This window comes from Asterias amurensis, chromosome 13 (assembly GCF_032118995.1).
Source record: "Asterias amurensis chromosome 13, ASM3211899v1".
NCBI classification, from domain to species: Eukaryota; Metazoa; Echinodermata; class Asteroidea; order Forcipulatida; family Asteriidae; genus Asterias; species Asterias amurensis.
Window position 1 is genome coordinate 5,848,278 of NC_092660.1, and position 11,434 is coordinate 5,859,711.

An 11,434-nucleotide genomic window follows, 5' to 3' on the forward strand; every position below is an offset into this window, starting at 1 on the left:
ACTTTGGTCAACTTGTGCAAATTTCTACCTTCAAATTAAATTATACTTTTTACCAACTGGTACTCGTGCCAACTTAATGATGCTCTGCTAGTGAAAATAATACTTACTATTCAAGTGTTTATTTCATTTACAAATTTGTTTAAATTACCGCGCATGAGGTTGTTCAGCATAATCAGTAGAGAGTCTCAATTATAAGAACAATATTGGTTTACCAGCCAAAAGTGCGGAGTAATATTCATTCCTCCTCAACTGCTTTGCAATGAGTTGAGCTTTACAATTTTAAACTTGGAGTGTGTTGTTATTGTTTTATGGTTTTCCGTCTTGGTGTGTTATGCCATGGATATCAAACTTCGCATTGTCACCTGCAGTTATCACAGTCACCCTGTTTGCCGTTTCTCCAACAGAAATACTTGGATTTAATGGCGGAACATCTGAATTTAATTAGACAAAGAATCATGAGGTTGAATACTTATAATGACAAATCAACAGAGGGCGCACTTGTTAGTGGTCCAGTTTATGCACACACTCGGCCGCAGTGAAAAGAACAGTGGGGAAAATAGTTCTCTGTAAAATCTGTTATCTTGTTATACTTTGTTCATATACATAGGCTACACTCTTTTAGTCGTTAATTATTAGTTGAGTATTTTTTCATAAATTTTCAACGTTTTTCATGTGATACTTTTATGCAACTTAATGTTATAACTGTACTGCGCATTGATATGAAAGTTTTCAAGCTCACTCTTTGCAAGGACGGCAAACAACGCAAACTGCAGAAATGGAGACGCATGTGGAAAGAACATGGCTTTAGTTGTTGTTGCCTAGTTTTGACAGGAGCTTTGACCTGAGAGGGGGTTTCATTTCGTACTCTGATTTACTTTAACACAGCAGAGGCTTGGCTGGTGAGTTTTATGTATTTCTTGCCCATATTGTGGATTTATTCGTGTGTTAATGATGTACGTGCGATTTTAGTTTGTTACCTTTAACTAACTATTAAAAGCGTTGTATTTTGTATTGTCTATTGACATCTTCAATACATCCCACGGTACTTCAAAAAGCACGTACGTTTCTCGATATAACATGTTCACTATCCAGGAACAGAGTGTTATCTGTGTGTTTGAAGCTTCGACAACTTACAAAACACAATATCGTTTGTCCAAATAGAGCAACAGTGACAACATTGTGAATGTCTGATTAATTGTCCTGCAGAGGTTATAGTGTCATATCTAGGATTTAAGGGAGTTGCATGGTGAGGTATCAACAATATTGGTTTGCGGTAACACCATGTACGTGTGTATCTACATGTACTTGCCAGGTTACAGTTCTATAACTTATAAGAACAAACTCTACCCTGGCAAGTGAATAATAATAATAATTGTGGCTTCTTATACAGCGCACATGTCCGTCACCCAGTGACGCTCCTGGCGCTGTAACATACAGTATTTACTGCCAGATGTGGGACTACGTATGAATTATGAGACCTAATTCTGATAGCACCATGTAATGCTTTACAAGATGCTGTGGACAATATTTGCTGCCGATCGGACCAGGAACACAGGGGCAAGCCCCTTCTCTTTTTGATAAGTGCACTGGGTAATTCTTTTACATGCGTTACATAAACACATGGGACCAACGGCCTAACGTCCCAACCGAAGGACGAAGCAATGGTTAAGTGTCTTGCTTAATGACACAAGTATCACGGCTTGGGATTCGAACCCACACTCTGCTGATCAGAAACACCAGAGTTTGAATTCGGTACTCTTAACCGCTCGGCCACGACACATGGTGTTACCGCAAACCAAATATATTGAGTGTAATCGTTACGGTAACCAGTAAATATACAATTAAAATAGGTCAGATTTGTTTTGCCAGCTGCAGAAAGTAATTGGTTTCCAATTCATTTTTTGAAAGCCGTCTAGGTCACTTATTTTTTGTGGCACCTCAAAAAGCTCTCTGCACCAGTACTGTATTATGAGACCCGCTAGCTATTGTATGGGATACTGGACTAATTCCCTTATACATTCATACTTTAAATTTGATGTTAATGTCACTTTGGGTAGGGATGTACCAAAGATCACAATAGGGGAAAAAATAGGGAAAAGATATGCACTGATAGCCTGTCTATCGAATGACTGAGACTGATGAGAGGCCAAGTGTTGATAATGTAACAATATTGTTCGTTTCCTTTTTTAAGTTTTGAATTTTAAATAGTATCCCCCTGAATAGTGAAAGGCCTCAATATTTGTTTTGAGGACTTTGCTTTCATGCGCATTGATAAACTTTGTCATTGCCCTCTTTTTAATATCGTAACTTGGTTAATTAGACGTACCTCCAGACGTTCTGCTAGTGCTCAGTGATGGACTTAGTTCGGGTGATGAGCATCGTCGTCCACAGTTTACCCGAAGCTAAACAGAATTGTGTCAAATATGTTTCAATTAAAACATGCTGGTTCTGTGCTTTTATGAGCTGCAGGTCGATAATTTCACTCGTCATTGACGCTCCCGTACTTTGGATCTCTTCCAATAAATGTTTTTAAATATTATTACGTGTAAAATTTTAGTCACAACTTGTATCGCCGCCGCGCAGTTTAGTGCATCTTGGTTTTTATAATGGTCTCATTGATAAGTGATTGGTTGCTGAATCGTGTGGGTTCGAATCCCGGTCATGACACTTATGTCGACGAGCAAGGCACTTATCCATTGTTGCTTTTCTTAATAGCTCGGGTGTATCAATGGAAATCTGAGAGGGCTGAGATAGAAATGAGTTTGTTTACCCCATTGGCGCTACTTTTGGCAGATTGGGGATTGTATGCTCCACAGGGAGTTGGGAAAGTTTGAGGAATGATGGCATATGCCTGATTCGCATGGTTAATTATGTGGAAGTGCCTTGATCTACATACGATGCCCTGTGAAAGAAACGCCTTGTGATTATGATCAACAGCAGGCCAGCAACAGCTTAAAATAATGATCATCAGAACATGACAGCAGCAGCACGGAGCAAGTTTGAGCGAGGGACTATTGTCGACCACTGTGACATTTTGCCTAGTACAATTGTACATAGGATGTATAGCATGCAATTGGTGGTAACCATCGAGTGGTCTGACAAAATGATCGCTGCTCGAACTTGCCCTGGGTTTCGGTTCTCTAAGTTTGTTAATACCTGCGGCGTCAGATGAACCTTGTGGTATTTGCCCAGATCCATGAACGTCTCATACTGCATATTAGCAGTGGGAAACTCCTTGTCGTCACCGCACACCTTCAGAACTCTCAGGCGGTCCTCCTTGCTACAAACACGGCACACTGGCCCACAGGTGTACGGTAGCTTGGGGAAATCCATCTTCCGAATTTCCTCAAGATGCTGCCGGATATATCGAAGAATCTTTTGCAAGGAGACAAAACAAAAACATACACATAAATGCAGAGGTAGCTGTGCAGTGGAAATCATTCACAACCTACACAGTATCACTTATTGTCTTATATATAGCCCCCTAAATATTTCATATATTTTTTTTTAAGTCTGGCTGTGAAAGCAAGGACACTTAGAAAATAAATCTAAAGGCAATTTAACCCCGTACCTTTGATTTTGGAACCGTTTATTTGCTTTAAAATTAACATGCGGAAATTTCATTTAAAGATGGTCGCGTTTTTGAGATATCGCCGCATTACCGGAGCTTTTCAGTTTCAAATTTAAAAACTGATATTCTTTTAACCACATTACTCCGAGGTGAAATGGTCCTCAGAATGCTTTACACTATCGAAAGCTGTTGAATATTGTTAGGAGTGTACCAAACGCATACCTTCCTTAGTAATAGTAACTCACTATACTCATAGAGAAAAGACAAGGAAAAAATTTTTCAGTTTAGATGTGGAAAGAAAACCCCAGAGATTTTCTAAAGGGAATACCCAGACTTTCCAGGTAGGGACTGAAAACCCAATCCACACGGTGTCCCCAGATGATTCGAAGCAGCGCCCTATAGGTAGGTATAAAGCCCGGTTCATACTTCCTGCGAATGCGAATGCGAAGCGAATGTTGACGTCACAAATTCGCAACGAACAAATCGCAGCAGTTGAACTCTGCTCTACTCCCTTGCGAATAATTGCTGCGAAAGGAGGGTGTGACGTCAAATTCACGTCAAACTCGCTTCGCATTCGCATTCGCAGGAAGTAGAACCGGGCTTTAGGCAAAGAAAGATGCCACTACGCCAGCCCGACTACACCATTTACAAGAAAATAAAAGTTACATTTCGAGATAGAATCTCGGTTTTTCTTTGGCCTGAAAATATTTTTATATTAATAAAGGAGATGCATAAATTTCATCAAACGAAATACCATATAAATGCAGTACACTTATCTTCAAACTGGTATTTGATGGTTATATTTCAAGATGAAATCGGGTACTTTTCATACCTTGAGTGAGCAACAGTTGTGACGATCATGGAGTATAGTCACTTGTATTGTATTCTGCGAGAGCGACATCTTCTGTAATCTCATAGTGTAAAAATTGGCTTGCTGATATCTGAAACGCCCTCTCGTGTTATAAACCTGCAGACAGAAAACGTATAGTTACACGCTAATGGGAACCTCAAACAGAAAACAGCGAAATGTTATTATCAACATTTTGAGTACAAAGAAACTTGGTCACACTCACCACTTCACCAGTGTCTCTATCACACCAACATTTCGCAAGAAGGCGATGGAAGATTGAGTCAGCAGATACGTAACCGAAGTCAAAGACATACTCTTCATCCTGTTGGGATGGTTCCCAGAAGTCCTCATTGTCTCCATTGAACTCCGGGAGATAACTTGGTACGATGAAGTAGTCCGAAAGCTCTGGTGTGGTTGTTGATTCTCCGCGAGTGGATAGGAAGTCACCGTCAGATGCTTGCTGTGAATAGTCTGTCTCTATACCGGAGTATGGAACAGGTATAACCAGGTCGTAAGCTTTCATCAGTCGTATAACGCAGTGCAGAAGCGAGTCAGATCCAACTACAGACTTGATGAGTCTCAAAGAAGCCACACCTTCGTTTTCCAATACAGACCAGTCATCTGCTTCGATCAAATTTCGTGAAGCCTTTGGAGGAATGCAGACGACTGTCTTCAGTACATCCAGTAGGTTCTGAGGATTAATTACAACATACTCTTTGAGAATCTCATCATCTTCTCGGTAGATTACGTCTCCCGTGCGGTTCAGCCCGGCCAGGACCTTCTGCAGATCGGTAAGCGTCATGCCATCCTCCGCAATCTCATCAAGGAGATCAGATGTGGTCATGATCCACTCATCTGATTGCAACTCTTTGATTTTGTTAAGGATGCTCAGGTACCGGATAGGAAACAACTCGTTCATCAGCGGTGTTGTCTTGGCAGTGTTTAAAATAGCCTGACGTAGGATCATCCCATGCTCGTCCATCGGTTTAGAATTCTCCACTATGTAGACAGGTCCCTTGTCACCATTGATTGCCAATATGCCGCAGAAGTCATTGTAGAGTTGGCCGTCCACTCGAGTCGAGAAGCTGTCAACAAACTCCTTCGTGACGCTGTCTCGATGGGTACCAACAATGAAAATCAGGGTGGTTGGATTCTTGGAGTGAGCTTTCAAGGTAAACAGCCACTGCCGCAATCGATCAAGCTGCCAGTCTTCGTTCTCCATGGCAGTCTTTAAAGAGAATACCAGAAGGTATACTGCTTCCGCTGGCCTGAAAAATTGCTGCATTGTTTGGTAAACACTGTCCCCAGCATTGTCCCAGAAATGTAGCTTAATGGTTACAGGGTTGTCTTTATTTGCGGAATCCATCAGGAAGTGTCGGATAGTTGAAATCGGAATACCCTGATTGTTTTCCAAATGCCAAACCTTCTTGGCAACCAAGAAGTCGTAAAATAAAAACCCAAGAGCAGCAAGCACAGAGCCGACAATAGATAAAACATCCCCATTTATAATTACCAACCTCCAACCAAGTAGGTGACCAAGTGTGATACCTACGGCGAAGCCAAACGTTTTCTTCACATGGTATGGAAGTTTAAGCTTCCTTTTAGCCACAATCTTGCGGCCTTTTAGAACTCCGTGGACGTTACCGATCCCCATAAACATACCAATTATTACATCAGACACATAGTAAGTAAATAACTGGTGCGGTTGAATGAACAGACACATGAACGTCAACAGAGTGAAGAGAATCAACGAGTACATCCTGATGTTTTTTTGAGACGGGTTTATATTGAGTCCACCACGCAACATTAATAAGCCTATCAGGTTCCCAATGCCTATTGCAACTGCAGCCTTAGTGTGCTTATGGACAACTGACTGATGTGTCGTAAGGCAGAAAGCTATGGCCAATCCACTTCGACAGCCAGTGCCACAAAGCAGCCCAAACAACAGGCTTAGGACACACAAGCCAGGAGCCAAGCATACAAAGGCCAACACATCCCACCACCAACAAGGCGTGACCACCTGAGCGCTATCTACAACAAGGCTGACGTTTTCTTTTGCAGTTACAGCAACGTCGATTGCAATAATTTGTAATCCAACAGACGTTATGAACCGATAGGAGGAATTAAAGTCGCCTTTGAAAACAGGGACAGAAGCAAAAACAGAGAGCCAGCAAACAACCCCGTATCCATCGTTAATAAAAGGACTCAAAATGAACAGTAGAACGGCTGGTGCTGAGAGCTTGATCTGATAAACCATGCAGAGTGATAGCTGTAGAATTGCTTTAAATACTTTCTCGTGTGTTAGACATGGTGAAGTGCAGTTTTTAGTTTCCTTGCGTTTGATCTTGCTTTGGAAACTTAGTAGCTTAGAGTCCACTGTAGTTGGATAATCTTTGTGTAAAGTTCCACCTAAACTGTCTATGCGCTTACACACACACCAAGCGGCGTTCAGGCCAGGGTCGTCTGCCGAAGTACACACACCCTCGTCGCAAAGTTTCCAAGTCGGATCACGATCTGATGTCTCGCAAATAGTGATCTCGATGCCCTCCGTAGCTTGTGGTGCTGCCTGGGGATCACACACATCTCCTTGAAGGTAATGCAGGGTACTAGATTTGCCAACACCCTTGTCTCCAATGGTGATGATTCTGAGCCGATTACACGGCAGGGATCCATTGTTGAGAGCTTTGCGGTAGTCTTGGTGTAAGCGATGATCGTGGGCGAGTACACTGCGATTGAAACTGCGACTGAAGCCACAGAAACCACCGAGATAAGACGAAAAAATTGAATCCATGTCAACCTGCAGATAACGGAAAATCAAACAACATTGTTATACCTCGGTAACAATCTGTGTAATTTGATTGGTCGAGAACCAATCATGTGACGCGCAACAAAAATGCATGTTACATGGCTCGACGGGCCGGGTAACATGAAAAGTGATGTACACCGGTGTACATCACCTTGATCGTTCCCGGCGTTGGTCGATTGCCAGCGCTGTGTACGAAACAACCGCGGGTTCGAGGGAATTGTTTCTTGTTCGTCTGCTTATTAAAAAATGGATCGTCGTAATAATGTTTGAAGATGACAGAACTTCGATAAGAGGAATAACAATTATACAAAGGTATAACAAAACAAGTGTTGCATGCTGTGACTGGTCCATGGGTTTGGTACACTCTCGAGGGGAAATGGCACCCTCGGCTTCGCCTCGGGTGCCATTTCCCCCCTCGAGTGTACAAAACGCCATGGAACCCGTCACAGCGTGCAACAATTGTATACTGTTGCTTAAGATTTCTGATTGAGAATTCATGAATGGGCTTCAGATGTAAGAGACCATTTCTAACAAATAATCATCTATCAAATCGTTGCGGTAACACAAACGATTCAAACTGCCTATAACCACCGGGATAGGTCGGAGCATGGTTTAGTGGTAAGACACATGCTCTAGCAATGCAAATGTCATTGGTTCGAATCTCGTGGATTTGCCTGTAGTTTGTTTTCAGCCGAACTCGGGGAAGAGCTGACTTACGGTGCTCAATACACGTCGGTGTAACATGTGTAAGGGCCATACAACTTATACAATGGTAAATAGTTACAATTTTTTCCAAATAAGTTTGACTCAACTCGATAAATTTTCAAAATATGACTGGCTGATATTAAGATTACTGCTATCCAGGCTTTCTACATATTAATATTATAGACCACGGCATATATAACAGGTTCACATTAAACTACACTTTTATACATTTCACATTTGTTTTTAATTCATAGCATTTTTTTCTTAAAGTTGTCTCTAAAATGTTAAAATCATGCTATTTTTCTTCATAAAATATTGCATGAGGCACAAAGTTAGAACCTGGTGAACTTAAACAAAGTTATTTACCTTTTTTGCCAAACTGTGTACTCATACTTGTAGCTGCATCATACCATAATAACAAAAATACGCACACCATTTTATTAAAGTCACCTTGAAACAGAATTTGTATTGTTAATTCACTTTAATATTGTTTTACGAAACATAAGAGTATAAATTTTTTAGTAACGATAAAACAATTTTGTTTTAATTGTTTGTCAAGATTTATATGTTTGAAAAATAGATAAAGTTGTTTGGGGGTTGACCCCGCCTACCCCTTTTGTGACGTCATCGAGGCAGACTTTGCCTTGATGCGCAGAGCAAACACACGTGCAAATTACATGCAAGTCCAAATCGTGAGTTTGTACGATTCGAAAACAGTTTTGATCTTGCATTTTTCCGGCAATGCCGGATGCAGCAAAACAACCAAAGATGGGGTCAGTCTGCATGGCTGCCCATACTCACAAGAGCAATAGTGCCTATGGTCCGGTCCGACGTCTTTTTCAGCGCTGTGCAGCATTTTCTCTTCAAATATCGCGCCTCGATTGACGTCACGAACAGCACCCTCTCGGGTCGGGGCCTACTCTTAAATTTGTAAATAAGATAAGAACATTTTTTTTTTAACCTTAGTTAACTGTTTATTCACATTCCACTCATCAAAACATATATATTAGTGACAAAAGGTTTGTTTTGACAAAATACCACTTCCAGGTGACTTTAACAATTATGTACTTCAATATTGGGAAAGCTGACAAAAATAACAGTTTAATTGTGGTTCGAATTGATATAATTTATTTCAAGGAATAGAATTTTCTATCCCTTGTTCCTCATATCCAGCAAAGAAAGAGGAGGGGATAGATTTTGTTTTGTCCCTTGGACTACAAACATGACAAAATGTGCGTTATATTGCCAACAAATATCTGTAATTTATAATCTTTTTAATTTTTAGCTTTACAAAACTAGATTGATTTATAAAATCTGAAGCATGTTTTTCACAGTTTAGAGGAAAAAATAGTAGAAGACAAATTTGTTGCTTTAAAATCCTGTTTCGATTGAAATTTTTGGACTTTTATGACAATTTGAAGCAGTAAAATTGAATGTGAAAACAATGCAGTTAAATGTGATCCTGTTATTTACACTCACAAATAAAGGAATCAATGTGTGGTGAAGAGGTTTTCAACTAGTGGTTTAAACCCAACGAGGCCTGGTTCTTGATAATTTTACCAAGACGAAGTCGAGGTAAATTATCAAGAACCAGGCCTCGGCGGGTTGAAAACCGATTCAACACACTTTGATTCCCATTCATAAATATCTTTGCGGTCAAAACATCATCACTTTTTGGTCAAAAAGTAAAATAAATGCAAACATTATAATTGTTAAATGATTTCTTTCAACACAACACCCCTCCGGCTATGAAATGGTAAAGCCCTCCGCCGCCTTCGGGTAAACAACTCCTTATTAGGTAATGTTGTGCGCGTCGCGCGTATCGCGTGATGTGGCACAACTGTTTCAGCCGTTGTCCTCGACCAATAGGAATGCCGAAACTGTCTTAAAAGAACAGGTGCAAGGTCGCGTGTCACGCCCATGAATTAACACTTTTTACCGGTCATAAACAAAGGTTTATACACACCCACGTGACGCGCTCTCCACCAATAGGAATAGCGAAACTGTCTGAGGTATTTATGAATGCAACGTAATGAAATGGTAATCCGATTGCAAATTGTTTTCATTTACTTTGAAACAAAATAGTATCTTCTCCAACGAGGTTATGCTCATAATATAACACGAGGCGAAAAAAGTGGCAGTCGGATGCCGAGTTTTCCAAACAGGATGAATTTATCACATGGAAACATCTTCTGTAGAAAATAAGCAAGCTTTTGACGGCGATTACATGATTGTCTCAAATTCAGTGAAACAAATAACAACTGCTTGAAAAGTGACATAAGACGTACAGTTTGTAGTACACTTACCGTGCAGATATTGGACTCAAGTTTGAAGTTTCAACAGTTCAGTCAAAAGTTAAGGAAACGAACTATATATTTTGGCCCAACTCATGATTGTAAAAACGCCGCGTTATCAGAAAATAAACAACAGGCTATATAAAGTCATTGTTGGCTTTGAAAGTCTGCATTGATTTGTTCCTCGCTCTCAAATCAAGAATGCATAACCATTGTTTTGTCAGCGTGCCCTTTTTGTGTGAAAAAGCTATGGGAAGCTTTTGTGTGTACCCAAAATGTACATTTTTATCTAGCCTCATTTCTATTTTCTTTCTTGTCTCTAGCGAGACAAGAAAGGGGAAAGTGTAACCAGGCGGTGTTACCGTTTCCCATCAGTCACGCTATGTAACTTCAACGTATTATCTTAAAAAAACAAATGGCTCCAGTTTTGACTCCGTACTTTGTTGATCAAGCAGCTTTTTCTGTATATCAAAATTGCCACTGTCGTAGTGCTTTTCAATGGGGACTTCTGTATAAATCTATTAAAAAGAGGGAACCCTTAATAAAAGAACAGGAAATTTTTTGAGGATGGCAATTTTGACGTACAGAACAAATTGCGAACAGGCAAGGAGGGATTGCGTGTCATATTCATAGAAAAAGGAAAAACGTGAACGTACATGGCATGAAAAGTTATAACTTTGACATAGTTTGGTAAGAGTAAATTGGTCACCGAAAACCATGGCAGTATACAAATCATCTGATAAGGCAATTTACCAATGGTCACGTTTGAAAGACAATCAAAAATGTTTATTATTATTAATCAAGATACTAATTTATTTTTTCGCGGGAGGTTAGTTTTGTACAGTACCATAATGGACACAAACTATTTCGATTTGCTGAAGTCGAAAAAAGCAACATGGTATAGGTGTTTGCATGAGTGCTATTTTCCTAACTTTTTGACAGATGGGCCTCTCCGACGAAATTATTTATGTGAATTTTTATTATGACACAAGTGAACTGTCAAAATCAAACTGAATGACGTAATAACACTTACCTGAGTTAGTACCATTGATCTCCATTATACTGGAGATCAATGGTTAGTACATTTCCAGTCACGCACAACGTTTTGTCACATGCAATTCTATTTTTAGAGAAGTGCGGAACTCGGTGTGATGTTTGTGTTTCGCAATCGGTTTGCCAAATGGCCTGGGATTTCCCTGTAAAGGTTG

General features: G+C 40.2%; 2 protein-coding genes across 5 annotated transcripts in view; one reads left to right on the forward strand and one right to left on the reverse strand.

The window, feature by feature from the left end:
* Positions 1-300: 300 nt before the first annotated feature.
* LOC139945730 (uncharacterized) lies at positions 301-11,328 on the reverse strand. 2 transcript variants are annotated; one of them, XM_071943102.1, is made up of 6 exons: positions 11,260-11,328; positions 4,645-7,218; positions 4,404-4,538; positions 3,157-3,375; positions 2,327-2,402; positions 301-431 (listed from the first exon to the last, which is right to left on the reverse strand). In XM_071943102.1, exons 1-6 carry the CDS (start codon positions 11,272-11,274, stop codon positions 307-309), a joined length of 3,144 nt encoding a protein of 1,047 aa, XP_071799203.1. In that variant the 5' UTR covers positions 11,275-11,328; the 3' UTR covers positions 301-306. The 2 variants fall into 2 exon arrangements, with proteins under 2 accessions (XP_071799203.1, XP_071799205.1); XM_071943104.1 differs by lacking the exon at positions 11,260-11,328 and adding an exon at positions 8,299-8,847.
* The window catches only part of LOC139945732 (translation initiation factor eIF2B subunit gamma-like), a 62,078-nt gene continuing 51,035 nt past the window's right edge, over positions 392-11,434 (forward strand). For all 3 annotated transcript variants that reach the window (XM_071943107.1, XM_071943106.1, XM_071943108.1), the window contains exon 1: positions 392-899. The gene's annotated coding sequence lies outside the window, so the exon portion shown is untranslated. The remainder of the gene's footprint in view (positions 900-11,434) is intronic.